Source organism: Paraphaeosphaeria sporulosa (genome assembly GCF_001642045.1).
Source record: "Paraphaeosphaeria sporulosa strain AP3s5-JAC2a unplaced genomic scaffold CC84scaffold_4, whole genome shotgun sequence".
Classification (NCBI taxonomy): domain Eukaryota; kingdom Fungi; phylum Ascomycota; class Dothideomycetes; order Pleosporales; family Didymosphaeriaceae; genus Paraphaeosphaeria; species Paraphaeosphaeria sporulosa.
In genome coordinates this window covers 2,590,757-2,617,740 of record NW_017253363.1, presented here as the reverse complement: position 1 = coordinate 2,617,740, position 26,984 = coordinate 2,590,757, and the positions used below count along the sequence as shown (strand labels likewise).

The 26,984-nt window shown below is 54.4% G+C and overlaps 11 protein-coding genes across 11 annotated transcripts; 1 reads left to right on the top strand and 10 right to left on the bottom strand.

Moving 5' to 3' along the window:
- Positions 1–270: 270 nt before the first annotated feature.
- Positions 271–1,224, bottom strand: CC84DRAFT_1163693 (uncharacterized protein). The gene is made up of 2 exons (XM_018178319.1): positions 699–1,224; positions 271–650 (listed from the first exon to the last, which is right to left on the bottom strand). The coding sequence occupies exons 1-2, from the start codon at positions 802–804 to the stop codon at positions 325–327; spliced, it is 432 nt and encodes a 143-aa protein (XP_018037928.1). The 5' UTR covers positions 805–1,224; the 3' UTR covers positions 271–324.
- A 1,706-nt stretch (positions 1,225–2,930) lies between these two features.
- CC84DRAFT_1216500 (uncharacterized protein) lies at positions 2,931–7,525 on the bottom strand (the record flags this gene model as incomplete). The annotated part of the gene is made up of 4 exons (XM_018182811.1): positions 2,931–4,077; positions 4,127–4,577; positions 4,655–5,459; positions 5,510–7,525. The coding sequence occupies 4 exons, from the start codon at positions 7,523–7,525 to the stop codon at positions 2,931–2,933; spliced, it is 4,419 nt and encodes a 1,472-aa protein (XP_018037927.1).
- A 970-nt stretch (positions 7,526–8,495) lies between these two features.
- CC84DRAFT_1087848 (uncharacterized protein) lies at positions 8,496–9,483 on the bottom strand (the record flags this gene model as incomplete). Its single annotated transcript, XM_018174221.1, has 2 exons — positions 8,496–9,051; positions 9,098–9,483. 2 exons carry the CDS (start codon positions 9,481–9,483, stop codon positions 8,496–8,498), a joined length of 942 nt encoding a protein of 313 aa, XP_018037926.1.
- A 2,074-nt stretch (positions 9,484–11,557) lies between these two features.
- On the bottom strand, positions 11,558–12,774 carry CC84DRAFT_1163690 (NAD(P)-binding protein). Its single transcript, XM_018178318.1, has 5 exons — positions 12,614–12,774; positions 12,519–12,562; positions 12,441–12,467; positions 12,318–12,381; positions 11,558–12,267 (listed from the first exon to the last, which is right to left on the bottom strand). Exons 1-5 carry the CDS (start codon positions 12,688–12,690, stop codon positions 11,601–11,603), a joined length of 879 nt encoding a protein of 292 aa, XP_018037925.1. The 5' UTR covers positions 12,691–12,774; the 3' UTR covers positions 11,558–11,600.
- Positions 12,775–13,066: 292 nt separating this feature from the next.
- Positions 13,067–15,309, top strand: CC84DRAFT_1163687 (P-loop containing nucleoside triphosphate hydrolase protein). The gene is made up of 5 exons (XM_018178317.1): positions 13,067–13,655; positions 13,711–13,783; positions 13,898–13,956; positions 14,004–15,106; positions 15,192–15,309. Exons 1-5 carry the CDS (start codon positions 13,238–13,240, stop codon positions 15,225–15,227), a joined length of 1,689 nt encoding a protein of 562 aa, XP_018037924.1. The 5' UTR covers positions 13,067–13,237; the 3' UTR covers positions 15,228–15,309.
- A 543-nt stretch (positions 15,310–15,852) lies between these two features.
- On the bottom strand, positions 15,853–17,854 carry CC84DRAFT_666381 (aromatic compound dioxygenase). Its single transcript, XM_018187076.1, has 2 exons — positions 17,123–17,854; positions 15,853–17,073 (listed from the first exon to the last, which is right to left on the bottom strand). Exons 1-2 carry the CDS (start codon positions 17,382–17,384, stop codon positions 15,887–15,889), a joined length of 1,449 nt encoding a protein of 482 aa, XP_018037923.1. The 5' UTR covers positions 17,385–17,854; the 3' UTR covers positions 15,853–15,886.
- CC84DRAFT_666373 (uncharacterized protein) lies at positions 17,486–18,171 on the bottom strand. Its single transcript, XM_018187075.1, has 2 exons — positions 17,870–18,171; positions 17,486–17,806 (listed from the first exon to the last, which is right to left on the bottom strand). Exons 1-2 carry the CDS (start codon positions 18,016–18,018, stop codon positions 17,587–17,589), a joined length of 369 nt encoding a protein of 122 aa, XP_018037922.1. The 5' UTR covers positions 18,019–18,171; the 3' UTR covers positions 17,486–17,586.
- CC84DRAFT_1216495 (DAO-domain-containing protein) lies at positions 18,120–19,678 on the bottom strand (the record flags this gene model as incomplete). The annotated part of the gene is made up of 2 exons (XM_018182810.1): positions 18,120–18,282; positions 18,330–19,678. The coding sequence occupies 2 exons, from the start codon at positions 19,676–19,678 to the stop codon at positions 18,120–18,122; spliced, it is 1,512 nt and encodes a 503-aa protein (XP_018037921.1).
- Positions 19,679–19,939: 261 nt separating this feature from the next.
- On the bottom strand, positions 19,940–21,635 carry CC84DRAFT_1195684 (FAD dependent oxidoreductase; the record flags this gene model as incomplete). Its single annotated transcript, XM_018181417.1, has 3 exons — positions 19,940–20,832; positions 20,882–21,452; positions 21,516–21,635. The coding sequence occupies 3 exons, from the start codon at positions 21,633–21,635 to the stop codon at positions 19,997–19,999; spliced, it is 1,527 nt and encodes a 508-aa protein (XP_018037920.1). The 3' UTR covers positions 19,940–19,996.
- Positions 21,636–22,518: 883 nt separating this feature from the next.
- CC84DRAFT_1195683 (cellobiose dehydrogenase-like protein) lies at positions 22,519–24,642 on the bottom strand (the record flags this gene model as incomplete). Its single annotated transcript, XM_018181416.1, has 4 exons — positions 22,519–23,137; positions 23,190–24,236; positions 24,283–24,553; positions 24,594–24,642. 4 exons carry the CDS (start codon positions 24,640–24,642, stop codon positions 22,519–22,521), a joined length of 1,986 nt encoding a protein of 661 aa, XP_018037919.1.
- Positions 24,643–25,800: 1,158 nt separating this feature from the next.
- Positions 25,801–26,855, bottom strand: CC84DRAFT_1258619 (ClpP/crotonase). The gene is made up of 2 exons (XM_018184845.1): positions 26,461–26,855; positions 25,801–26,388 (listed from the first exon to the last, which is right to left on the bottom strand). Exons 1-2 carry the CDS (start codon positions 26,725–26,727, stop codon positions 25,924–25,926), a joined length of 732 nt encoding a protein of 243 aa, XP_018037918.1. The 5' UTR covers positions 26,728–26,855; the 3' UTR covers positions 25,801–25,923.
- Positions 26,856–26,984: the final 129 nt, after the last annotated feature.

Below are 26,984 nucleotides of genomic sequence, written 5' to 3'. Positions count from 1 at the left end.
GAAAGTTACGATGAAGACGGTCCCGACGGTGAGACTGGCGGCTCATGGTGTTTTCGGGCTGACATATTGTAGGTAGATGTCATGAACGGTCGACAAGAGTCGGATCTCTTGTGTGGAACACTATGCACTTATCGTATGTGAATGCTACCACCAGGTCAAATTCAAAAAGTGGGAAATTTCCTGTGTTGAGAAGGCATGAATTTCAGTAACGACAGTAGCTGTTTCTCAACGCATGAGAAAATCTATATACATGCAAGTTTCACCGACAAATCAAGGATATACCATCTTCACCGTCTCACTACTACACTACTCCATTCTCCGTACTCAGCACGAGCACCCGCAGTCCTTGCAATCCCCCTTCGCACACGAATCACTGCTCTTGCACTGCCCGTCATTCGAGCACGTCTTCCAAGGTCCCCAACCCTCCGCCAGCGCAACCCAGCACCACTGGTGCCCCCCGCCACACTCCTTCCAGCAGTACCCGTTCTTGGAGCAGCCCTTGCTCTTGCCCGAGGAGTTGCACTCGCGCTTGAAGATGGCGGGCGTGCCGTCGTGCTTGCGCTTGTTGACGGACGTCGTCTCGGGGTGGTCGCGGCAGGTGCGCACGTCGCTGATGTGCACGTTGGGTGGGAGGTCGCCGGGCTTGATGTCTGAGACCAGTTAGCCATACGCGCTGCGATGCGTAACCCACAACTTACTCATGCGGCCGAGCTCCCCGCACTCGAGGGTTTGGGGGTCGGGGATGGCGGTTGAAGAGACGGAGGCCAGGGAGGCGGCAAAGAGGAGGATGGGGGTGAACTTCATTTTGGTGCTTTGGTTGGCTTGGTGCAGAAGTTGGGATTTGCGAATGGACGATGTGGTAGGTGGAAGAGCACAAGTAATTGCTGAGATGCGGAGAGAAGCGATGGAAGCTGATGATGCTACTTCCACCGCAGCATCCACGCTGCTACTTATGTCTCCTTGAGCCCCCCCTCGCTCCATCGAAGGATCTTGCTACGCAACAGAGCCTCTGCCCAGCCAGACTGTCCGAGGTGCCATGGTGCTGTTGTCCGACATGCTCTCTCCTGATCACCACACCAGCTCTACGGATGTTTCTACAATAAACAAGCAAAGTGGATCATGGTAGATGAATACGATGTCCCAAGCCCGAACCTGCAAATGTATATCTTGATGGGGTAACGCCCTCGCAGCGCGTCCCCTGCGCGCCTTACCGCGTTGGGGGCGAACCTGGAGAAGCCGGAGAATATTCTGCACGCCTAAAAGCTCGGCGCGGCTAGCGACAACGTAGTCCAGCCTTGGGATGCTATATTGGGGGCTGAGGCACGTGCAATGGCATCAGCTTACACAATGGTTATCTTTCCGTCCAATAGCCAGGGAATTTGTAAACGGTCCGACTGAAGTACATTGAGCATAGTAGTCAGCCTCAACGCGCATCTTTCGTTAGTCGATGCTGGTTGGCTCGCTCAGCTACGACGTGCACGTGCTTGCGATACAGCCACTTCCTCTTTCCTTAGTAGGCAGTAAAAATCCCAGGCCAGCAGACACAGCGTTTGAAATGGGGGCCGGCGACCCACTGCTAATGTATCTACGACCAGTTGCAGCATATCAGTACGTAAAACATTACCTTCTATTCTCGAATACAGAACCCAGCCGACCGTTTCTTGGAGCCACAACTGGGAAGCCTGACTCTTGGCTATGGTTTTCAGCCTATGTAGCAAGGCCGTCGGGCCTGATAGATCACCGGCTATTGCACCTATCCAACACCAAATCGAAGGCCCACAAATTTCCCAACGTATCAAAGGTACATGCAGGTTTCCCCGATGCCTCGAAACAGTGTCTACGCTAGGAGATCAGCCTATGTGCGATAGCAATGATGGAGGGAAGTGAGATGGCAAGCCGGTAAAACACCTAAGGAGCGGAGAGCAAACGCCGAAAAGACTTTGGTAGTGCTTTTCGAGACCCTGTCAACCTGGCCAACACAGCATAAACCAGGAGACACTGTGCCAGCGTCCAGACGATATCACACTGGGCACACCCAGTTCGATTGCTGACTGGAAACTGGAGATAAGAGCTACCATCGCGCCGTGAGCCAGCCATTTGCAGCCAAGCATCCCGATGCCTCGGAACGTCATCGTACCACACAGTCGAACCGTTGCGGTTCGACGAGTAAGCCGCAATGTCTTCTGCGCATCAGCCATGTCTAGACACTCGGCAAAGTCAGGACATAAGTGTGTTGTAGGAACGCAGCTGGCACGCCGGCGATTCGGCTACCATCCAGCCATGCAAACTGCGAAGCAGACTCAGAATTACATGGCATCTGGATTTGACCCTCGGTCGGATGGAAAGAGTCGCAGTGTACAGTTGCGCAGAATGTTGACCAATTCCACCACCTCCCTGTGCAACTTGGCGTTCGTCAGGGCCGTGGTTGCCATATCCCCCTTCCAGGTCTGTCGCACACTGGCGACCATGATGTGCAGTACCAGAACGCATCGTCATGCCTCCCACGACTCACACACACACTTACAGAAAACAGCAATCCTATCACGCCAATAGTATTCTATTGAACCGTCTGAATTTAACCCCCTGTGCGAGCCTCGCCCGTCCCAAGCCTTCAACATAACAAAAGAAAAGTAGTAACTTAGCCGCCGAGAAACGCCGGGCTATGCAATACCCCTAAAGATGCCATGCCATGCCGTTTCGCGCAGACCAGACCACCTCCCAATGACTCCACCCAAACAAAACAAGACAAAGATAAGAAAACCAAAGTCAGTGCGCTAGAAGGCCACTCACTCCCTCAGGGATTCGAGGTCAGTCCACCCCCTCCTCCGCCGCGTCCCCCACCACCTAACATCGTACTTCCCCGCCCACTCCCTCCCCGCGCCCCTCCGCCTCCTCATATCCACATTCCTCAAACCTACGGATCCGGAGTCCTACTCCTGTCCCGCCCCCGCCCCTGGTGCGCGTCGACTACTCCCCGGCCTAACCGGCCCCACGCCATCAGGTCCAAACGTGCTCATCTCCCCCCCACTCGTCTCCCTCCTGCGTCTCACAATCTGCAGGCGTGGCAGCGGCGTCGCAGCCGCACTGCCACTCCCACTTCCATTCCCACTACCTGAACCGTGGCTGGGGGTAACGTTTTCCTCGCCCGTCCCGCCGCCCTGGCTAGCCTGGCTCTGCCGCCGACGACTCACCGCCTCCGAGAGGCGGCCCTGACGCGCCTTGGGCAGGCGCGATTTCCCCGGCGTGATGGGGCTGTCTTTCTCGTGAGAGGCGACGCGGGCGAGGGACGTGGTGTCGCGGGAGGGCGGGCGGCTGGAGTGCGGGGTGCGCGCGCTTAGCGTGATAGGAGAGGACGCCATAGCTGGGGAAAGGACGTTGACGGTGGTCGAGGCGCGGACGAGGGATGGCGGCTTCGGGGAGGGTTCTTCTTGCAGATCCCAGATGCCGGCCGTGGAATGGCTTCTTGTGATGCGCTCGCGGCCGCTACCAAGGAGAGTGGGTGTGGGCGGCATGGGCGGCACGGGTGGAACTGCGAATGCAGATTTGAGGCTGTTTGGGGTGGGAGGTGTCATGCCTGACCCGAGCGTGGATCCGGTGCTTGAGCCTGATCCTGCGCGGGTGCCTGAGCTAGAAGCTGGGCGGCGGAAGCCGGATGCGCGGGAGGTGCTGCGCTTGGAGACAGAGTCGCAGGCTCGGACGAGCTCACCGGCCATCTGCCGGACTAGGACGGCGTGGTCGTGTTCGGAGAGATGAACGATGGTGTCGTAGACGCCGAACTGACGAATGAGTGTGCATTCGTCTTCGGTGGAATCGCAAATGTCCCGGAGGATACGGAGGAGGTTCAGACGGGTGACAGCATCTTTGTGGCCGAGCTTCTGCACTGTGCGAGTGAAGATGTCCGGCACGGCTAGCGATGCTGCAATCGGTGGTGACAGGCGGACGAGCTTCTGAAGGGGCTCGAGCATGTTCTCGAAGTTGGATTGCGAGAGCTCGGGTGAGGTGTAAGAGCTTATGATGGCTGTGCTGAAGTTGGACGAAAGTAGATACTGCTCTACACGAGCGGTTTCCTCCTGGAGCCTAATGGTTTGTCAGTTCATGCTATGATCGGGTCGTACGGTGAACGTACCAAACAAAGATCGCATCCAGCGCTGTGACCTGCCAATTGCGATCAGAGAGCATGCTGATGTAGAACTGCAACCCCTTCGCGTCCCAGAGCATCTTGCGTGCGACCTTCCCGCTATGTGCCAGCTCACATAGTATAGGCAAAGCAAACTCTTTCAGCGGACCACCGCCGTTCACAACTTCCTTGAGCAAAGGAATAATGTCCGATAACGCCGCTTCTTCCTGTCTGCTCTTGTTATGGCGGCAGAGGTTGTACATGGTATTCAAAACTTGATTTGAGATCTCGCGATGGTTCAATTGATGTTGCGTGTTCCTAAACAGCTCGATGAGTGTGTCGATCGCGTTCGAGTTTTGCAGTGCCTCGTGGGTTGAAGACAACATGCTGAGGTTCTTGATGAATTTGAGCATAGTCACTTGGTGTACGGGAAGCATTTTAGGTAGATCTTTCAACACTCCTGCGGCTTGTCAGTGATCCGTGCTTGGCAAACGTTTCGATTTTGAAGAGGAAAGAGGGAGCGAACAGGCTACTTACGCTTTAGGATCATTCGATCCGCCACCAACTCCTTCACGAAGCTTTCCGCTTGCGAGAAAATCAGGAAGATGCTGACGATGCGACCTTGAATTAGCTGCGCAACCTCATCCCGCTCGTTGATAACCCTGTTCAACACCAGCGAGAGTGGGTAGAGAACAGAGTTCCGCGACAACAGCCGGCAGAAGTCGTTCTTCGGCGCGGAGCCCTGCAGCTCAAATACATTCCATACGCCGTTGACACCGATGAGTACCAAGTCTCTTTCTTCGTCTATATCCTCCTCCAAGAAGTCTACCAATACGTTGATACCACCGCAGCCAACGAAAATCTGCAGTGTAAGCGTACTGGTCTGGTACATCTGTCGCACAAAAGCTGCAGCCTCTTTCCGAATTTCGCTAGGGTATCTCTTCGATGCAAATGTACAAATAGTAGGGATCCCACCAAGCATGGACAGCGATTCTTGCGATTCGGCATCCTCGTGAATGATTAAGTTGATGATCTTCAGCAATGGCAACACCAGTTCGTTAGGCGGTATTTCCCTAAGGATTTCTAGTATCGGTAGCATGCCGTGGGATCGAAGGACAATCTGGCGTTTCTCGGGCGATTCGTACAGCACTTCCAGGAGCTGATTGGCAATCTTGAGCAAATCGACGTCAGGCTGGTTAATTTTTAGGTCGCCCACAAGCATCTCTGTTTGCTTCGTCAGTCGATCGTCACGGTCGCGTGCAACATTGTTCTCCATGTTGATGTTCTCTAGGCCCTCGTCCATGTTGGCGAACGGATCCAGGTCGTCGTCATCGGCAAGCATCTATTTCCATTAACGATAACACGTGGTTGAACATGCGTGAGGGAACGTACAAATGATGAGGACATCTTGGAGGTGATCATGGCCATGCTGCTGTGCTCTGAGCCACTATCGCTCTCCGCCCTGCTTGGCTTGATGTCGCCAAAAACGTCGGAGAAGTCGTCGCGATCGTCTTCCGCATATCTCAGCATCTCAATCTCAGACTGTGACCGCTGCATCTTCCGCGATGAGGTCGATGAGACGGAACGTTGTCGTGCGCCGTTGGCTCTGGCATCCCTTGTGGATTTGGGTGCTGTTTTCAGGTCATTAGGATGGAATAGCTTAGGTGAAAACGTATCTGCCGGCGAAGGCACTCTCAAGGAATCCCTGGGAAACACAGAAGGCGGATTGGCAATCTGCATGGCCTTTAGCTTCAGCTCGAACGCACTCTCGTCGGCGACTGTTAAATCGGAGTAGTCTTCGACTGAATTCTCCCGGAACATTTGCGAAGGGCGTGCGAAGACGGACGCCTGCGTTCGCGGTGGTTGCATCAACTTGGGTACACCGCGGAGAAACGCTGTTTTAGGCTGGCCTTCGTGACGCTCAGGCGGTTCTTCCGTGATAGTCGACGTGGATGTCGACCGTGAAGTCGATGATCTGGCTCTTGCTGACGGGGTCCGCCCAACGTCGCCCTGGGCGAATACGCTCGGCAGGCCTCTCAGATGGTGCAGATTAAGCGGGCTCTTCACCGTGGCATCGCCGTCCATGTGTAATGGCTCTTCCATTACACTGGCAATCGCTTTGAGCTTGTCGCTTGAAAAGAGACCACCGAAGTTATCCTGGGGCTTCAAGAGCGGCTGGTAGAAGGCACGGGGCGAGATGCTCTCGGCGAAATCATCGTCCCAGTTGTCGTCCTTGTCGATTTCTGGTGAACGAAAGGACTCTGCGATAGGTCTCTGCCTTGGGATGTTCAGATTGACATTCACGGGGACTCTGCGCGGCAGTGGGGCGGCAGCCGACGTCCGACGCAGGGCAGGTTCCGAATCGAGCCTCTCGTTGTACTGCTGGATCTGGTTCACGGCCTGGTTGAACTCGGGGCTTTTGGAAGCGACGTCAGGTGCAGTGCGCTTTGTGCTCAAGATCCACTTGTGCTGAAGTAGGCGTCTGGCATCGATGCGCAGGTTGGCATTCTTCTGGAAGCACTCCATGAGAAAGTCGCGCAAGGCATTGGACACGCTGCCCGGAATCGGGGGATGGTCGTCGTTGACGATGCGGAACAGGGCCTGCATAGGCTGCAAGTGATGGTAGGGTGGCTTCCCGTCGATGAGTTCGATGATGGTGCAGCCCACGCTCCAGATATCAGCGGCCGTGGTTGCTCCAGACATCTCGATGACCTCGGGCGCCATCCAGTAGGGGGTGCCCACGACGCTCGGGTCGTCAAGGCCGGACTGCTTGGTTGCCACGCCAAAGTCTGCCAGTTTGACGAGGCCCTCCTTGGTAGTCAGGATGTTGGCGCCCTTGATGTCGCGGTGGATGACACCCTGCTCGTGCAGATACTGCAGGCCCTGCAGGACCTGGGACATGAAGAGGCCGACGAGCGGCTCCGGGAACTTGCCGAACTTCTTGCAGACGCTGTGCAGCGAGCCGTTCTCGCAGAACTCGAGGATGATGTACAGGCTCTCGGCGCTCTTGACGGACCCCTTGTACTTGACGATGTTGGGGTGGGTCAGGCTCTTGAGCAGGTCGATCTCGAGCATGATGGTCTTGAGGTCGGCCTGGCCCAGCGTCTCGAGCTTGACCTGCTTGATGGCGACCGTCTCGCCGGTGCCCCAGTTGAGGGCGCGGAAGACGCTGCCGTGGGCGCCCTTGCCCAGCAGCTCGCCCAGCTGGTAGTCCTTGAGCCCCGCGACATCCTGGGCGGCGCGCTGCGCGGTGCCCTCCCTGCTGGCCTTGCCGTCTCGGCTCGGGGCGCGGCCGTGGGACGACGACGAGGCCTTCTTGTGGTGGCCGGCCGAGCCGTGCGCGCTGTGCTGCGACGAGCGCGAGCCCGAGTGTGCGTGTGCCGCCCTGCTGCCGGGGTGGGAGACCATGGTCGCGTCCGTCGGTCCCCAGGCGCTCCGGCTGCGTCGCCGTGCTCTGGGCGCTTCTGGTTCTACTCGCACGCGCGCGTCGGGCGGCGGGTCTCGGGTCGTGGGCAGCGGGCCTGGGTCTGCGGCATCGAGCGTCGGCGGCCCTCTGGTGGTGCGCAGCGGCGCGGGCGGTTGGTGTTTGCGGCTGCTCGCACGTCCCGGGGCGTTTGCGGGGAGCTCCTCGTGTGCTCGGCGGCCGTTGCAGGCGTTGCGTCGTGGGGATCCTGGCTGCCAGACCCGCCAGTTGACTCCCCACCGCTACTCTGCGGCGTTGCGAGGGGCCAGCGCACGTCACGTCGGCGGAGCCTGCGCCTGACCGTGCGGGCTGTCGCTGCGTTGCTCCGTGACGACGAGAGACCGCAGGCGCACCCGTGGAGCAAGTCGTCCGGCTACAAGTGTCGGCACCAGACTCGAGGCTTCACGCATGTTCGCGGGCTCGACAACACTCGCTTGGCAGGGTGCGAGCTCTACCACTGACGCGCCACCACATCACGGGCGCCGCCCAATTGACGCATCCATGCGTTGCCATCCTGGCCATGGCACGCATGCGCACTCGCAGCCGCTCTGCGTCCGTCCCTACGCGTCCGAGGCGACATTTGCTGCCGCCTGCCCAAGTGAGCACGTTCGCGGGCGGGCGGGAGGCACGCCATCACGTGTGGGTCCAACGCGGGGAGGCTGCATGCATGTGCATCCACTCCTGTCCGCTTCCTGGCTCCTGGTGCTTGTCCAGGCCGCCTCGGAGAAATCCCTATAGGTCACTAGCAAAGACGCGGTTGCGACAGGTACGAGGCATGTAATGCGGGGGATGTGGAGATCGGAATGCATCCACCAGCACGGCAAGGCATGGCGCAGGTACACACCCAGGAAGAGCCCACGCGGCCAATCACACTCGTCAAGGAATATCATTACTTCGGCAAGCTCTAGCATCCTCTCATCGTGCCGAATCTCCCTCGAAGAAGAACGACGTCCGTAGCGGGCTGTACTGCACAGGCTGGAGCGACCACATCTGCAGTGTGCCGTCGGGATTCCTTCCTTGCTTTCCCATCGTCTCATGCACCACTGCATCTGCACACACCATGCTTGCTTCGTCGTCTGATCGGACGCTGTATACACCGGACCCCCACTGCATAAAGTGGTAGTCGTCCATGCGCATGTTCCTGCTTGGCGCTCGCCCAATCGTTGGCACCATGTCTCTCGCCGAAGACTTCTTGATCAGCGCTGGTCGCTCGATCATGGTAGTCTTTGGCCTCGAAGGACTGCTCCTAGAAAAGGGCTGCGTCGCCGACTTTGGCGTAGATATCGTTCTCGGCATTTGGCTGAAGAAACGCCGGATCATTGGTCTCAGTGTCGGCACGGTAGCCCCCATGAGATGGACACCAGGCTCGATTATCGACCAATTGGTTGTGATGACTGAGTGGTACGTGACATCTTGAAATAGATCGGTGCGAAGGAAGACCACGAAGCGTAGTACCGCGGTGACAATGCCCCTATAAAAAGGTCAACTTGTGTCTTGAGGGGAGCATATAGCCTTACAAGGTACTGACGATGAACGTCAGACCGACGCCGAGCCTTTCCCACCTCCCGCCATGGAGCTTGAAAAGTGCTGGTAGCGGTATCAACATCAGAGCTGCGTCAGTGGCGATGTTTGGAATACTGTAGAAACGCATGGCAGTGGCAGGGTCCATGGCACATTGAGCTGCATGTGTTGCGGCCCAGAACGAAGCAAAAGGACGGCAATTGGCGAAGAGCGATATGACCCCAAAGACTGACGTCCCTATGATAGCCAGCCCGGTGGCGTACAACGCGTATCTAGCAGCTTTCTCGTTGAACAGTCGGAAGTATAGACAAAGAATTGCAAGCTTCGGAAACGGAACCGATAGCACGTAGATGAACTCGTGTGCTTTGATGAGTTTGAGCATCCGTTGGATCGTTCGAGGCCGCACAGTGTAGACATGCCTGCCGGCTCCGCCAATAGTAAGCTTTACTGCGTAATGTTAGAAGAATCTCAATAATACAGCGCCAGGTCAAGAGTCCAGGTACAGTGTGTTGTCCCACGGTAGACGATACATGTATTCGTTGTGCTCAGACCTGTGTCTTGGTGCTTTATCTTTATGGGGCACTTACATATACCCATGATGACGCCGCCAAAGCAGAAAAGGTAGCCGAGTAGGATCAGAACGTACACTCTCTTGGTATTATTACTGTTGTTGCTTTTGTTGTAGTGCCATGAGAAGATGAATGCGATAACAAACAGCGTTTCCAGAATCGCAAAAATGATGCAGACGTTCAACAATGGCTGGCTAGCCTGCCCCGCAGTGGTGTCAAAGTCCCATGGAGACGTGGTGTTCATCACGCCGCTGCGGATCGTCGCTCGTTGCAAGACAAGTTTGGGATGCCTATGAAGACATCCCGGCAAATGTATAAGGATATACTCCACTCAAAAGCAAAGCTCAGACTTGAAGAGGTTTGCAGGTCATATAGGACGCCTCTTGAGTGCCTGTGTCCCGGATCCTTCCGCTCGTATAAAGAAGATCAGCAGGGTCGCGGCGTAGGATGAGGTGGGCTCAAGTGGCACTGAGGCCCAGGCGGCGCGTGTGTCTACAACCGCAAGAATCGATACTGCATAGGCTCTTTCATTCGTTTGAAAATTTGATCAGCATGTCTGCGTATTTTGCAAGATCTTGATTAGGGACTTAGTAGCTCAGCGATTCACTCCTGGACTGCGAACGTTGATCTCGTAGGGCTAATCGAAGCGGGGATTGATCGGTAAAGAGTGATTGGATTCGCCTCCAGCGTACACGTTCTGAGACAAGGCCCACGGAATCGGCTGAGAGGCTTCTCTTAGGATCCATTGGTCAAGACCCGCGCAGGCGACGCAGAGGCTGTGCCCCGAAGTGGCAAGATTCGGTACCCGAGACTTGCCAAATGTTCTAGATTGACCATCAAGCTCTTCGTCGACTCTCGTAGGTCAGGAACGAAGACCGGAATCAATTTCTCGTGCCCAAAAAGGGCGACTGAAACGCGGGTTCAGAAACACCGAGAACTCGAGATACGCCCAAGGTGCACGTGGGGTTGCGGTCGTGTAGTTTCGGCCCTTATGTTACATCAGACCACCTATTCGCTGACTAGGTAGAACGAATGGCCGAGCCGCAGGGCTGATTTGATACCAGTAACGCGTGCATCGGTGCGGTCCGCAACGCCACCCACCCATGTCCAACTCATTGTCCGATGCATCTTCGGGACAAGGGTTTGGGTGGACTGCACGAAGAGGCTCAGTCGCTGCACATATCACTCGTGCGGCTCTCGCGCATTATAGTTGTCTCCTTGCTGATTTGACTGGAGAATTTTCATATGGTGATGCACGAACGAGCTCCGATGCCCATCAGAGGATGCGTCGAACATTCTCGAACGAGGACTGGCCTTCGTTCAGCAAGATGTCTTAGCCGAACGGTGTGTCATGGAGGCTCGATCACAGAACCATCGATGAATCATCTGGCGGACATGTGGGCATTTGAGGATTCGGGCAATGGACGATCATCCTGCGAGTATCGTTGTGGCGCAACTCTGGGGCGGCAAGGGTTGCTGCATGAGGGCGCAGCGGGTAAGCGGCCGGATATGCAGAGGACTGTTGATAAATGGCCGCGACATCGAAACAGCTCGCGATACAGAAGCGTAGAAGTGATGGTGAGAAGTAGAAAAGCACTTAAGCTGAGTTGCGGCGCATCTTCGCGAGGTTGTTGATGCGTGAGAGACGAGTTGCAGGAGGGGTGGGGCTGCCGAGATTGGCTCTGTGCGTCTTACAGCGCGTCGGACTTACTATTCGTCACGCGCATTTGCCTTCCTTCCAAAACGCCCCAGGAACACAGATAGGTAAGACAATCAGCGCGAGGGACATGGAAAACGTGAGGGTACAATTCCCTAATCATTGACTTAGCCTAACACGTTTCCATGCTGTCTCTGAGCTCGACGAGGCGTGATCTCTGTTCATTATCTATGTGATTTATATTGTAATTGAGTCTGCTACAGTGACATCGTCCTACCTTCCGGCAATGACATTGAGGACACCACCGTCAACCGCAATGATTTCTCCGTTGACATAAGCGTTCTTTGTCAAGAACAACACAGCCTGTGCCATCTCCTCATCCGCTCCAGCTCTGCCCATGGGTACATGTCCCTTTTCCTGGATCTTCGAATCCGGCAATTCACTCTTCTGGTTCTCATCGCTCTCTTGCGTTGTCATTTCGCTGGGGAAGTAGCCCGGTGCGATGCTGTTGACTCTAATCCGCGCCTTTTGGAACTCGGCTGACATTAGCTTCGTCAAATGAACAGTCGCTCCCTTCGCAGCATTGTAGCTGAAGTGGCCCTGCGCGTGTCTCATGATGCCCGACATTGATGAGATGACGATGACTGAAGCGGACAGGTGGCCGTGGGACTCAGTGCCGGCTTGGAGGAGCGGAAGCAAAGCAACAACGGAGAAATACACAGAGGTCACGTCGGTGTTGTATGTATCGTTCCAGCCTTCGAACGACTCGTTGTCCCAGAGCTTGCTCTTGAGATCTGTGGCGTTCTCGGTATCAGGCTCGGCTTTCTCGCCAGAAATACCCGCAGCAGTGATCAGAAGATTGATGTACTTCTCACGTTTTGAGAGCTCCTGGTAGAGGTTCTCCAGATCATCTTTGTTGGTCACATCGCAGGGGCCGAGACTGCTCACAATCAACTGCTGCAATGCGGTGCAAGCCGGGACGATACGTACGGGATGATTTGGCCTCCCCCATTCGGGTCGTGCGACTTGGCAGCTTTCTCAAGAGCTTCCACGCCTGGACTGTCTGTCAGATCCACGAAGCTTGCACGGAATTGCGATGCTTGACAAACTCACGTCGACCGGTGATATAGACCTTAGCGCCTTTTGTCATTCGTCAGCCTCATCCTAACGCTCGTATTGGGGGCAACTTACCATTCGCTGCTAATGCTTGAGCAGACATCAAACCGATGCCAGATCTGCGAGCGCTGTCAGCCAGTTGTGCTTCGCAATGAACGTTTGCAACTCACCCTCCTCCTGTAACCACGCAAACATGGTCTTTAACTGAGAAGAGCTTCTCCGCTGTCAGGGTGCTAGTGTTGGCCATGTTGAGGGTGTTTTGTGGAGTAGTAGAAGAGGTATATGACCTTGTCCTAGAATCGAATTTCGATGTTGAGGAGTTCAGGTCTTATGGCTAAGAGAAAAGTCGGATTTTCGATTACAGTTGTCATGGTTGTAGCATGACGTACCGCAAGCGACATGAAAGCTAACCCCAAAGCGGCTGGAACGGCGCTAAATAGAGAAGAGACCATTTGTGAATGTTACACGATCAGCATGCAATGCATTCGTTGAATGCAAGCGTTCTAGAGACTTCTCTGGGGCCAATGCGTCCGGCCGCACGGCCGATGGGCCCCGTGGGCAGAGAGGCTGACATGCGTGACAATGGCAGGTACGCCACACGGGCTCTTTCCCTCCACATCTCTCACGTGGTGAAGGCAGCCGCGCAGTGAAGCGCGCCCGCACCGCGCTCGATAAGACACTTGCCTGCTGCGCCTCTCGGTCGACTTCTAATCGCGCGCGACGCGTCGACCAGCCAGGCCAAAGCCAGTCACTCCAGGACAGGTGATACGACGTCCGCCGCACTCGCGCATTCCATGGCCCCCAAAGCTGTTGAGGCGTCTGATGGGCGGCAGGTCGAGCTATACCGAGAGCCTCTCACCACTCCAGGCCTGGTCCCCACTCACTTGAAGCGAGCCACCGCGGATGCAAACCCGATCATCGAAGTCATACAACGGTTTCTGGCCCATGCCCAGCCTGGCAGCGGCGCGACGATCGAGAAACTCGTTGGGCTGGTCGCGCTCTACAAGGTTGTTTCGCCGGTATGGCGCTTTGTGAAGGATCTTTTCCTTCGGTCGCTGACAAGCCGCATCTCGATCTCCGAGTATGATCCTGTCGCTCAAGAGATCATACAATGGGTTTCGGCAGAAGTCGTCAACAAAGGCCTTCTGAGTACTAGCGCTACAGTCATGACTGGGGACATGAGCCTGTATATGGTCCCAGACGTGTATGGTGGTATGGCGCGCACGTCGACACCATCGAAAGAGCTTTCGCTGCTGACAGAGTGTAGAGCTACGAAGACAGCCTAAGCGGCAATCCGACGACGTGAGCTGTATCCCGCCAATAGGGAAGAAGATCTTCTGGTAAGTTGGCGACACAAGCTACGCGTGGACCTGTAATATGCAAGTCAAAGAGTACTCTGCGCCCAAGTGGGAGTCTTGGATCTGTGTCTGGAAGACGGTGCTAAATGAACACAGGGTCGGGTTTCGTCCGTTTCTGTTCGCTCGCACTGGGTCTGTAACCGGTACGAAGAGTCGTAAGTCCCCACTTTTCAATTTTATATCAGAGCTGATCAAGTTTTAGAGCGTGGAGGTGCGATGATCGACTATCAAGGGACACCGCAAAATTCAGTCGTTCTCCTTACCCCCGGATGGAGCCTACGCCCACTCATGGACTTCATCAAGCACTGCCATGAGTACAAGCTTATCAATATGGATGGTTCCACAAATATCTATTTCTCTAGCGGCAAAGTGGATCCTTACAGCGGCCATCTCTGGTCTACAGTCGTCAAAGCAAGGCGCAAACTCGATACTATTGACATGGACGCTACATTGAAGGCCGAGCTTGTCTCCGATGCCGAATACTACTATAGCGACGAATCGAGGAAGTTTTTCGCAGATTGCGGTATTCCCTATCGTCGTGGCTATCTCTTTTACGGCCCGCCTGGTACGGGCAAGACTAGCTTCAGCGCCGCTCTTGCTGGTCATTTGGGTTGTGATCTCTATCTCATCAATCTTGCGACGGGGGACGTCAGCGATGGACACCTACATCGACTCTTTCTTGCATTGCCTCGCAAATGCATAGTGGTTATCGAAGATATTGATAGCTGCGGTATTGGTCGCGAGCAAGGCCCTGCGTCAACCGAACCGAAACAGCCATCAGCGACAGCTCCGTCAGAACTCCCAATCACGTCAGATGGAGTGCATCGCCTTGGATATCCCCCTGCGTCGGCAAAGCGGCATATGGTTACTCTGTCCGGTCTTCTCAATGCCATCGACGGAAACGCCTCGGCCGAAGGCCGGTTGTTGATCATGACCTCGAACAATCCAAATATTCTAGACGAGGCTCTCACCCGCCCCGGCCGTATCGACTTGAAAGTGTGTTTTGGAAAGATGATGCCCAAAGCCATTCACGATATCTTCAAGCGCCTCATCGGTCGTGCCGCGATTGCCGGCAAGCGGTACGCAGAACATGAAATCGAGGAGTTTGCGAGGACCTTCACCACCAAGGTCCCTCCAAATACCTTCACGCCAGCGCAAGTCCAAAACTTCCTTCAGAGCTGCCGAGGCGACCCTATCAAAGCGATGCAAGGAGTAGACGCATGGATCGAAAAGGCTCGCGATCAGTCACCTGAGGAGGCTGTAAAGGAGAGCGCTCCGCTAGTGCCACCTCCTGAGGCGGCTGAGGTGAGTAGGCAGCGTGGCCCGCCGCCAATTCCCCTCCCATCCTTAGCGTCTATCGTCTCTGGTCTCCAAGACTGATGTGTGGAAGGCCATTATGGATGATCTGGATGACTACCTCTGTTAGCGCTACAGAGACAGCTTGACCTCATACACACGTGCATCAGGTACACGAAAGATATGATGTTATGATAGCGAGGGCACGTGGCAAGATACGAAGACGTATGGGGATATGCTAGAAGGCGAGGAGTCTGCGCAGCACTATTCTGGATAAATGCAACGACTTTCGGGGATCAAATAGAGTTAAGGACAAGCACAGAAATCAAAAATTATTCGGTACGTATGCCGCTCGTGGGGATCCCGGATTCGTTGAAGACATCTCGTTCAGCTGTGTATATTTCCTACTTTGCTACCACGTCACCGGCTCACTGCTACTCAATTTATTACAGGTAGGCAATTTCAGTTGATGCCATTGCATAACAGGGTATGTACAAAGAAGAGCTTGAATTATCTACAACACAACCGAAAAAAACGAGTGAAAATGAAACTTCCTGCAGTGCAGTGCGAGAGCAGCACCGCGGAGGGTGACTGCAATACAGAACAGCGCTTCAATGCTATATACCCAGCCTCCCTGTTCTGTGACGAGGTTAGGGTGTGGATGCGAGAGCAGGACTACGAAGGCAGTGGCTGCAATACAGAACAGCGCGGTGGTCGATAGCTCCTAGCCTCTCTGTTCTGTGACGAGGCTAGGACGGGCAGAGAAATCGATTTCGAATGAGAGTGCATCTACTGGTGCTGGTTGTTCTGCTGCTGAGCCTTCTGTTGGTTGTGGGCCTGGTTCTGGCCTTGCTGTTTTTGCCCTTGTTGCTGCTGACCTTGACCTTGCTGACCCTGCTGCTTACCACCCTGCTGGTTTTGAGGCTCTCCGGAAGGTTTAGCAGCGCCGACAGACGAAGTAGCCGATGAGGAGACGGCGCTGGAGACGGTAGTCAAGGTCGTGCCAGCAGCCGTGGACACAACAGTCGCCTCAGCATCGGAAACAACAACGGTTGAAGCCGCTCCAGAGGCAGCAGCGCCAGATCCCGAAGGAGGAGCACCAGACGGCATAGTTCCGTTGCCAGTACCGTTTCCAGGCGGGCCGCCGCTTCCACCGCCGAACGAGCTGTCGCCGTTCGCAACACCGCCGTCCTCGTAGTAAGTAGCAGCAACAGCGTAGTACTCGTCATCGGAGTGATCAGCACTGGCATTGATGCCGATCTGGATCCACGCGAGCAGACCATCCGCCGCGGTGTCACCAAGATACACGAACTCTGGGAACGGGTCGTAAGAAGCGTCCGCCTGGACGACGCTCCACATGTCGTCGTCGTTTGTGGTGCGATCGACCGTGTTGGCGTTGTACGGCTCGAAGGTCTCGACCTCGGTGATGAGGTCCTCGGGATAGAACAGCTGCCCGATGTGTGTGACGGCGCCGCCCTCGGTGGTCCCGTTCTCACGCAGCGTGACGTTCGACTTGGTCAGCAGATGGGTGTGAGTCGCGCGGCCCTCGTAGTGGCCCGGGAAGATGGTCTCGAAAGTCACAACGCCGTCGTCGTCGGTCTCCTGGATGCCGCGGAGGAAGGTGCTGTTGAGACCACCCTGGCCAGACTCAACGCCCGAGTAGACGCCCGTGGCGTTGCAGTTCCAGACATCGACGAAGAGGCCGCTAACGGGCTCGCAGGTGTTGATGTCGATGTACTGGACGTCGAGGTAGAGGTCGACACCAGCTTGGTCTTCTTTGACATTTGTGCGGACGAGCTCGCCGAGGACATAGTATGGCCCGGCAGTGTTCTCGGGGGCGAGGATGCACGAGGTGTTGGCGGAGAAGATGGTGGCCGGGTCGGTGTTGAGGGAGTAGTCGAGCTCGCCCGTCATGTTGTGGTTCACGGTCTCGAAGGCCTGGAGATCGGAGAGGTCACGACGTAGCTTCTTGGAGTCTTCAAGAAACGTTAGGAGCGCCACATATGTGGGAAGAGTTAAACTTACTGACTGAGATGCCGCGCTTCTCGCGAAGGCTCTGGAGAGCGTTCGCACGACGCTGGACCGACCTCGCCATCAAGTCACGGTGCTTCAGAGAGCTCTCGCATGCACCCAGGGAGCGCTTGGCGGCAGCAGCACGCAGCTGACGAGCATCAATCTGGCGCTTGATGTGAGCATGGTCGTGCTTCTCGCCAGGATGAGCAGCCGCAAGGCTAAGAAGAGAAGTTGCAGCCAGCGCACTGCTAACGGTGGAAGCGAAGTTCACCATTGCAAAAACGAATGAAGATATGCAAGATGAAGTGTCAAAAGCGAACGGCAAATGCAAAGGCGATGAGAAAGCGAATGGAACGATGGAGTGATCGTGGTGATGAAATTTCGGAGTGAACGCCAACGCGGTCTTATAGCTGACTACACCCCTCCTACGCCAGCCTCCACCCTCAAGATCTGTACTGCAGACTCGTCATCTCGAATTACGCGGCCGGTGCCCCTCTGGCGACGGGGTGTTCGACGCACCCGGCAGTGCTGCTTGACTCGTGGCACGGGCAAGGCAAGCCACTGCCGCGGTGGAGCATCGTCCGAACACACCCACTCCGGAGCATTATTCTGGCGAACGTCGAATCAGAACCTTCACCATTGTTACGCGTCACGGCAATCTTGCAAGTGGAATCACGAGAGGCGTGTTCCACGAGGCTGTCGAAACAACGGCAAGGTCAGTGCTCGGACCGAGACGCGTTGGCGTTAAGTTTAGCTCACAAGCTATGCCACTTTTGCGGTGTTTCTGGGGCCGTTGACAACGCCATGAGTTTGATTGGCAGAATGTTTTCTCCTTCACTGCTTGGCGCTTGAAAGTCGTCGCAAGCTTTCATCAAGCTCATGCTACAGGCTTCTGCCAAGACGTTCATGAGCCTCGCCACTGACGAATGGATCTAGGATAGGAGACATTCTCCGCCTCTCCGCCGTCGCGATGCCGTGCTCCCTCAGCTTGGCATGGCCTGGAAGTCATTCAAACTATCGCAACTTTGGGGGCCACCTCCGTGGCCGATTGCAAGCGCTGCAGTCTCTCTGGTGTCATCTTGTACACGTCGGGCAACCCAGTCGCTTCCCAAGGCTCGCCGTTCATGACCTTGACGACCCCAGGGGCAGCGGTGAAGATGCGTGCCATGCCACTTGTTCTTGTCAGCCACGATCAAGGCTACACGAAAGGGGTACTTACTGTCCATGATGACCAGCACAAATGAACTGTCCTGGTTTGCCAGGTAGCTCTCCCACGAACGGCACTCCATCCGCGCTCAACCCGATAATGCCACTCCAACTGTAATCGAAGCCCTCGCCCGGCCCTATCTCTGCATCCTTCCAGCCCTCGAAGTTGCTCTCGACGAACTCGCGTACACATACTGTAATACTCTCGATATTGGCCAGACCGTCGTTGATGCAGTGCTCCGGGTGGTCCTCCACCCATTTGTCAAGTTGCTTCTGTCCTGGATTCGAACCCCCGAACATCACCACCCCATCGGCGGTACATCGAGGATTGATGCTGAAGAGGCCACCATCTGGGAGAAGAACACCATATGAGTTTTGGATGGCCTTAGAGCCGCTCATAGCCCGCGGTGGTACGACCTTGTTGCATATGTGCGGTTTCGGTGTGATCACGCCTTTAAGTGAGGGCTCAAGAGCTGCGATGTAGGCATTTGACGCGTGCACCACGGTATCGCAAGCGACATCTCCTCGGTCCGTATGAACGATCCATTTCCGGTTGCCCGAGGAGCCTGCAGCTATTGTCTTTGCCACAGTGTACGTCTGGAGATTGACACCGCTCTTGAGATTCTCTCGCATAATGTGCGCGGTCAGCTTCCACGGCTGTAGCGTCGAGGCGCTCCAGGAATAGCAAGCCCTTGCGTTCTTAATCCTCGATATCTTTGCAGCTTCTACGGGGTTGTGCGTCACCTTGATATGGTCGACCTTGCCTCCTAAGTCTCTATACCTCTCGAAGCACTCCTTTGCGATCTTCGCAACATCGTCATCCAACGGTACGTCGTGGGTATCACCAACCCAAAGATCGCAGTCGACATTGTTCTCCTTGACATATGAGACTAGAGCTCTCCAAGTCGCAGCTTCATTGTTCATGATCTGGACGGCCTGTTCGTGCCCATAGGCCTTCTCAAACTTAGCGAAATGGCGCCATTGATCAGGCTTGCAGTGGCCAGCGTTCCTTCCTGTCGCTCCGGAACAAAATTCTCGAGCTTCCAGTACGATGACCGACCTTTCAGGCCATGTCTCCAGGTGATGCTTCGCGATTAGTGTTCCAGATATTCCGGACCCGATAATAACGGTATCCACTTGCTCAGGCAGCTGCTCGGTAGTGCGATAATCTAACAAAGGATCTGATCGAACTTGTTGGAGCCAGTACGAAAGCGATTGCCCGCCTGCCTTTGGGAATCCGGCGCGGCCTTTTGCCGAAGGCGTAGACGCATACTCTTCAGCATTCAGCACGGCTGGGTTATCTGGGAGTGTGACTCCGGCTGCGCTGCCGATCTTTGGGCTTGAAGATGCAGCTTCCTTCATTTTGCTGTTCAAACAGGCGAGGCATAAGAAAAGAAAGGGTTCGACGCAACGAACATTGGAGATGGAGGAAGGCTGGTAGGTGCCTGCGATGAGTCGTAGATCGGCTATAAAGCAAGCGCGCTTCTTATCTCCGTAAGGACTCATCTGCCCCACTATACAATCGCGCCTTGTTGTCGGAGTACATCTGATACACTTTCTTCTAGCGATAGACGCGACGACGTTTACTCCGAACCAATTACGACTAGCAAAACTCTAACTATACTCCGCAAGGCCCTACGATGAACGGATTGAACATGGTAACACCAATCCCAGCCCCACTTACGTTGCCACCCTCCCGAATGCCAACCCATCTTCCAGTCTCGCCCTACTGGCAGTCCAACTATCAAGGAAGTAATTGTCGCGCGGTTTCCACGGCCCTGTTCTCCCGGCATGCGGTAAGTTCCCATTCGCCAGTCTGACATACGTCGACTTCAAAGTCAACATCTGCACCGGATCCTTCTTCTCCTCTTCAGTGATATGGGGAGTGGCATTTGTATACTTGTTGTCCTCTAGATGTTTGAAAAGGCGCACAATAAGGCGAGACGAGGCGTCTGCGCCAAGTGTCCACGACGCATTGACGTAGCCGATGATGACCGCGAAGTTCGGCACGCCACTGAGCATTGTTGCTCGCCAGACGTAGCAGTCCGGAATATGAACGGGCTTGCCGTCAACGGAGATCGGGATTCCACCGCACACCTGCAGATTAAGGCCTGTTGCTGTGACGATGATATCTGCCTCAAGTTTCTCGCCGCTGTTCAGCTCAATTCCATCTTCCGTGACCGTCCTGATCGTGTCCGTGACTATGCGAGCTCTACCCGTGTGGAAGGCCTTGAAGAAGTCATTGTCGGGTACGAAGCATACTCGCTGGTCCCAGGGATTATATTTTGGCTGCAGATTTGGATCCATTGGAAAGTCTTTTGGCAGAGCCTTCCTCGCCTCGCTGCGGAAGAACCAGCGCATGAGCTTGGGGAATGTCTGACATAAGAGGTAGAGAAGGTAAGGTACAAGAACGAATTGGAATCGGAGCCACCTAAGCACCATCCATCGCGGAAGTATTCGTTGGTAGTATGGAAGAGGGTCCTCAGGCTTCGGTTGTGGCATATTGACGATGTATCCTTCAAAGTAATGTCAGCGTTGTGTCAAGTACAAGGTTAGCACACTTGCCTGGGCTTCTCTGAAGCTGTGTCACTGACCCGACACCCTTTTCCACCACAGCCGGAAGTATGGTGACGGCGGTCGCACCACTACCAATCACAACCATTTTCTTGCCCTTGAAATCAAGATCTTCAGGCCAGAACTGAGGGTGAACCCTGGTTCCTTGAAAGCGCTCCAGTCCAGGTATATCTGCCTTGAGTGGCTTCTCATAGTCGTAATACCCCGTTCCCATGATCACAAACTTTGCCCAATAGATCTTTCGTCTGCCCTCATTGTTCACCTCCAATCTCCATCGCTGCTCGTCAGACCGCCACTCTGCGGCTGCGACCTTGTGGTTGAAGGAGATTCTCTTGTCGATGCCAAATTTGCGTGTTGTCGCTTTCATGTATGCAGTAATGCTTTCGCCTGTCGCAATCGGATTGGACTTCTCCCACGGGTTGAACGAGAAGCCATAAGTATGGAGATCTGAGTCGGATCGGATGCCGGGATACTTGAAAAGTGACCATGTTCCACCGAGCTCGTGGCGACCTTCGAGAATGGTGTAATTCACATGGGGCAAGGCGGATTGGACTCGATAGGCCTAGAGGCGCGAGTACGAAGTTAGTGACAAGGCGGATCCGGTAGGCGGCACATGTCTACGTACGGCGTTGATTCCGGAGACGCCGGCGCCAACAATGACGAAATCAAGGCTGTGAGTAGTGCTTTCTGGACTTCCGTTTGCATTTCCTCCCGCGAGTTGATCGATGAGAAGTCCTCCGTGCATGGTGGCGGGTGAGTTGTTGGAACTGTGAATGAGGAATCAGCGAGAACGGGAAACAGAGCAACAGGCATATCGACGCACTAACCCTACACAACGTGCTGTATGTGGAAATAGAGTTCGGCTTCCCCGCTTGTGGGGGTACCAACAAAGGATCGAGGTTGTGGAGAGCCGAGACTTTCAGTGGACAACGCACACGATGCAACGTCCACACTCAGCTTTTAGGTTAATTCCTTATTTCCAGGATACATAAAGGGCAATTCATCAGATGGACCAACATACCTAGGTACATGCTACCGCGCAGCGGAGCAAGTCGCCGTCTCGTACGATTGGACTCGCGGGTAGAGGAGCGCGCGTGGCACGACAACCTCTCGGGATATGATTGGTCCCCACACTTTGTGTGTCCAATGAGGTCACCATTAATGCGTACCTCGGCAACGACTGTAGCAAGCGCTCCCTTTGCCGGACATAGCAGCAGGACAACAGCGTCTATACGAGCCTGCCCCTCTCTGCAACAATGTCTTGCGTAGCTCTCTCTAGTCCAGTGGTTTGCATCTAGCCCATCAGGCTGCCTAAATCAATGGTTATTGAAGTGTTTCGACCTTGAGGCAAACACGAACGATTTTCACAGTTGACGTTAACAAGAAGTCATGCATGATGTTAAACCGCTTGCGAGTATAAAGCTTCTTGTGGTAAGTGCTTGGACTATTCGGCGCCACATGTAGACATTCTACGCCACACCTGCAGCGGCAACGCAAGCGCTGATACGTAATACGCAGGTTTCTAGAGCTTTCACTCCAAATCGTGATGCTTATATTGCGAATCTAGTGTAAAATCTAATGCTGATCGATGTGGTGACGTTCTTCTAAATCGTCTTCCGCATTATGCTCTACGCTCTGCCCAACATGAGCAGTTCGCCTTCTGTCCCGCTGTCACTCGTGATATACATGCGCTCAAAATTGTCCTTTGCAATTGAAACGGGTCTGAAGCACTGCGTGGCTGAGCAATGCTCCACTTCTGGATTCCACAGGATGTCTGTGTAGCCCGTGACATTGCTTTGCGCAATCGCAGTCTTTGGGGTGAACCCACTTGCCCCTTTCACGAATGGTACTTCAACCACCTTGAACCCTGTTGATGGTACGCGGTTCCATGATCCATGGTATGTCACGTACAAGTTGGTGTAGTTCTTGTCGAAGACGGCGTCCAACGGCGCAGAGTGCGCCTGTAGGGCAAGTTTTGCGGGTATACTTTTGGTATTGCATGTTGCATCCGCGAATGTAGCATTAGGTGTGAGTACAAATTGGTCGCCAACCGTGAATTTGTGGTCCGTAATGAGATCAGGAGCCCAGACTGTGTAGCAGGTAGGGTACCCGTACCACTGGGTGTTCTCTTTGGAAGGATCACCAATGTAGTTAATCTCATCAGCTGGGTTGTCGGCATGGATATCGACACTCGTACCATCGATTGTTCTGGTGATCTCATCGGACGCGTTTTCGACTTCCCAGAGCCTAGGTCCTGATCAGTACTTATGTATCCTGTGACAGATGGCGCGCTGCTTACCCTCCATTGCCATCGAAGGCTAATCCGACGCCATTGCGCAATCCGTATCCCAACTGATATCCACCACTAGCGTAGTTGTAGCCATCCGCGGGAGTCTTCGTCACGTCGAAAGCTTTAATACAAGAACGACCAACTTTGATATTACCTGCGTCATAGTCGAAATTGTCGTTGGAACCGTGCGAGACAATGAGTAAGTTAGGATGTTTTGGTGGGAACGCCAGCGTCCGCGTCACATGACCCTTGCTATCCATGCCGGAGATGATTATGCGCGACGAGTTTCCCACGCTGTTGGTTGCGACATCGTAGTCCCAAGCGTAGACCTGGGTGGCTGAGCTCGCATAAAGGGTCTTTCCATCTTGGCTAAGCACGATACCGTGGTTGAGGTTCCGCTGGGTGATGACAGTCTTTTCGGAAGTAAAGCAGCCATCATTACCAATCGTATGCGCGGTGATCCCTAAGCCATTCTGTATCAAAAGGAGACGACCTGCAGTGTCAAAAATTAGACCTCTTGGTTGCACGAGATTTCCCGCAACTTTGACAGCTTTCCATCCATTGGCGGTCAAAACCGGAGAATGAAAGTTCGAAACCCCAGCGCATGAGCTTGGAACCCCTGTCTGGACGGGACCAGGTGTGGGTGACGAAGTCACACTCGTGCTTAATGTACTCGTACGCGAGCTTGTTGGTGGGCTGGGCGCTGAAGTACTTGTAGTCGCTGGCGGTGCGTCCGGTATGAGGTTCGCTGCAACGAGTTTCTCGAAGTTAACGTTCTTCCCTTGAGTAAGATCCAGTGTCCAGTGGCCGAAAGACGAATGCACATTGAATACTGAAGTGTTCTTCGCCGGCTGAATGGGTGTTTTGTTAGTCAGACCATGCGCGAAAGGTGATGCAGCGTTGCTAGAGTCCAAAGACACTGTCTTTCCCTCCGTATCCTGCCATTGGGAGCAGCCTCGACATCGCACATTCAATGTCCAGTGTGTATCATTGTAGCCGGTTCCCTTCAGGTATGTGTACTCTGCACCAGCATACGCTTGCGGCATACTGAGTCCACTGACAGCTGTCAGTCAATGGGTCCACCGGCTCTCGAAGAACTTACAAAGCCATTCTTGATGAATAAATCACAGTATTCGCAGCCTTGTTGACCCATCCAAGGGTGAGAGGCACGTAAGGCATTGTTCCGCCCCACGAGAAACCAACCCATCCGTTCGCGATTGGCGAAACGATCTGTAGCACGGTGTCAAAATTTGGCGAAGTCGTGTTGGGCAGAGCGACCCCGATTGTCACTCCGTTCCCACCCGTCCACCCTGAGTAACATATGGAGCTGGCTGTGTCGCAGTATCGCCTTGATGCCTGGCCAAGCGCTATATCTTCTTAGTGTTCGTTCGAAAGTCCTGTCATTAGACGCACCCAAGCTTGCAAGCACGAGAGAACTTGCAAAATGTGTGTGAGTCTTCATAGTGGGTTGGGAAAATCAGCCTCCAGTAGGAAGAGCATTGGAAGGAAAGGTACTTGCGACCTTTATCGCCCAGACCGTGCACTGAATACAAGCTAGCGGAAATGGATTCCTGGAAAATTAATCTACAGCCACAAGGGGACAGTACGTATGACGGTCAACGGGGACAGGGGGGTATAGAGAGTCAGAGCCAGTCCTGGTTACGCGATCGCATATCTTTGCAATCATTGCAATCATGACGCGCATCACCAAGCGCAACCGACGTAGATTCCATGCGTCCTTCGGCTGTGAGATGTGAAAAGGGGTGTGGGACAGGCACCGCGAATTGTGGGGTGTGGGGTGCTACTCTTCGGCTGGTACCGGATTCGCTAAGTCGCATTGAATTGCAGATGAGGCTATTGCAGTTTGCCGAGTAAGAGCAAGCCGAAAGCCGGGCGATGATCAAGAGCGACGCGAACAGAATACTTATCGGCAGAAAAAAATGGTAGCTTGTAACCACTTGCTTCGAATTACAGGTAGTTGCTTCTCATCGCTAGTCAAATGTTCCAGGAGTGCCGGCAGGAACAATAGTTTTGAGCGGTTCGCGCAGATTGAGGCGATGGACCACAAATGAAGATCTCAGGCGATGGTTCGATACAAACCTAACCCTACGGTACGTGGCCTCAATAGCGTGTTTGTGGTTGGGCTCGGCCACGTTCCTCTCACGCCTCGAGATTGATGGGGCTGAGAATATATAGATTGGCGACTTTAACCTTGAAACGTCAGCAGAAGATTAATTGCTAGTGAGGTTCCCGGTGTTCCGATGCAATAAACTCTGCGCCCGAGCGTAGTCACTCTGTCTGCTAGTCGGACCGGACGTCCACAATGAAGATAAGGTGATCGTTGTTGCAACGGGGAGATGTGCGCGGGGGGGCGTGCCCGCCACTCATTGTGTGCCACACGTCTTCTTTCGCAGCGCATTGCGCCATTTTCGAGTTGACTTTAGCAATTCCCTCTGACTTTGTCGCTTGCGGGCCAGCATTCTGGCTCGACTACTTGATGGAAGGGGTGCCGAGAGGTGTCAAAGTAGATAGCGAGCGAGGTCGAGGTAGGAGGCGTGCACGTGCCTTCCCCCCACTCCAGGGCTCGAGGACTCGAGCTCCAACGCGATGCAAGTACGAGGTGGCATTGGATATATATACAAATCTTTGACCTCGCAGTTTCAGCTCTCCGAGCTTGATACACCGGTCCATTTCGCCGGGTCAAGCTGACGCAGCCGCTCCTTCTGGCCCGGAATCCAAACGTCTAGATCTTCGCCTTCGGAGGGGTGTTGGTAAGTTTCCCATGCACATAGCTAATCTTCCTAAACGCTTCTGAAGCTTCGCCCCAAAGCTCATTTCTCAACAAACTATACACGCCCATCTTCGCTCTGCCTTGGATTTCCTTGGCCTTCTTCAGCGCGACGTCAAGCATTTTATCTGGCTCTGCAATCTCATCAACGATCCCGTCTGCCAATGCCTCTTGCCCTGTCCACTTGTGCGCCTCAAGTAGCATCTTCCGAGCGATCTGAGGACGGAGTTTCAGTCGCGGAAGGAAGCCGATGCCGGGAAAATGAAGACCGAGGTTGACGGGTGGCATGGAGAAAAAGCCGCGCTTTGAGTTCATAATTCGGTAGTCGTGGGATAGAGCGAATGGACATGCGCCGCCGAAAGTGTGACCAGTTATGAGTGCTATTGTAGGGAAAGGGTAGTCGAGGAGCGTTGCGAGTAGCTTTGCGTCGGTTAATTAATCATCGTCAAAGTATCTAAGAATTATCACAAATACAGTTTAGGAGCAACGTACCGGGAAGAAGCCATCGGGGTTGGCATATGGGTTTGCTTCCACTTCGTCGAGGTCCAAACCAGTACACCAGAATTTCTCATCGTTGCCTCTAATAATGACACATCCGTCCGACTCGGGCCCAAGCTCGTGTTCTATATCCCGCAGGGCTTTGATGATTTCCTGCGCGTACCGAACATTAATCCGATTCTCGGGCGGCTTTTGCATTGTGAGGACATACACCTTGTCGTGGCGGTCCACACAAAGGTTCCAGTACGAGCCCACCGTCATCCTGGCTTTACGTACTCAATGCTGCGCCGATTTTAACCTCTCTGTAGATGAATCTCTGGTACAAAACACCAGATTACGATGCTCTGTAATGTTTTGATTGGCGTGCGAGATGGCTGCAAGAAATGGGGAATGGGGAATGCGTAGATATGTTCGGACAGGGTAGCCCGGGAATAGTCGGTAACTCCACATCCTTACCCCGCGCTTCATCTTTCGTACCATGACTCGCTTCAGAAGACGTCTTTGAAGATGCCGCCCCC

What these genes read in the sequence shown, in the direction of transcription:
- CC84DRAFT_666381 (XM_018187076.1), bottom strand. Translation starts at nt 17,384, where the DNA reads ATGGTGAACTTCGCTTCCACCGTTAGCAGTGCGCTGGCTGCAACTTCT. An exon ending in GAAGCGCGGCATCTCAGTCA is followed by an intron (nt 17,074 to 17,122) that starts GTAAGTTTAACT and finishes CGTTTCTTGAAG; the next exon opens with ACTCCAAGAAGCTACGTCGT.
- CC84DRAFT_1163690 (XM_018178318.1), bottom strand. Translation starts at nt 12,690, where the DNA reads ATGGCCAACACTAGCACCCTGACAGCGGAGAAGCTCTTCTCAGTTAAA. An exon ending in TGCGTGGTTACAGGAGGAGG is followed by an intron (nt 12,563 to 12,613) that starts GTGAGTTGCAAA and finishes CAGCGCTCGCAG; the next exon opens with ATCTGGCATCGGTTTGATGT. An exon ending in GGGGGAGGCCAAATCATCCC is followed by an intron (nt 12,268 to 12,317) that starts GTACGTATCGTC and finishes GATTGTGAGCAG; the next exon opens with TCTCGGCCCCTGCGATGTGA.
- CC84DRAFT_1258619 (XM_018184845.1), bottom strand. Translation starts at nt 26,727, where the DNA reads ATGACGGTGGGCTCGTACTGGAACCTTTGTGTGGACCGCCACGACAAG. An exon ending in ACCCCGATGGCTTCTTCCCG is followed by an intron (nt 26,389 to 26,460) that starts GTACGTTGCTCC and finishes ACCGACGCAAAG; the next exon opens with CTACTCGCAACGCTCCTCGA.
- CC84DRAFT_1163687 (XM_018178317.1), top strand. Translation starts at nt 13,238, where the DNA reads ATGGCCCCCAAAGCTGTTGAGGCGTCTGATGGGCGGCAGGTCGAGCTA. An exon ending in ATAGGGAAGAAGATCTTCTG is followed by an intron (nt 13,784 to 13,897) that starts GTAAGTTGGCGA and finishes AAATGAACACAG; the next exon opens with GGTCGGGTTTCGTCCGTTTC. An exon ending in TGTAACCGGTACGAAGAGTC is followed by an intron (nt 13,957 to 14,003) that starts GTAAGTCCCCAC and finishes ATCAAGTTTTAG; the next exon opens with AGCGTGGAGGTGCGATGATC.
- CC84DRAFT_1163693 (XM_018178319.1), bottom strand. Translation starts at nt 804, where the DNA reads ATGAAGTTCACCCCCATCCTCCTCTTTGCCGCCTCCCTGGCCTCCGTC. An exon ending in CGGGGAGCTCGGCCGCATGA is followed by an intron (nt 651 to 698) that starts GTAAGTTGTGGG and finishes AACTGGTCTCAG; the next exon opens with ACATCAAGCCCGGCGACCTC.
- CC84DRAFT_666373 (XM_018187075.1), bottom strand. Translation starts at nt 18,018, where the DNA reads ATGAACGTCTTGGCAGAAGCCTGTAGCATGAGCTTGATGAAAGCTTGC. An exon ending in CCGCAAAAGTGGCATAGCTT is followed by an intron (nt 17,807 to 17,869) that starts GTGAGCTAAACT and finishes TTGTTTCGACAG; the next exon opens with CCTCGTGGAACACGCCTCTC.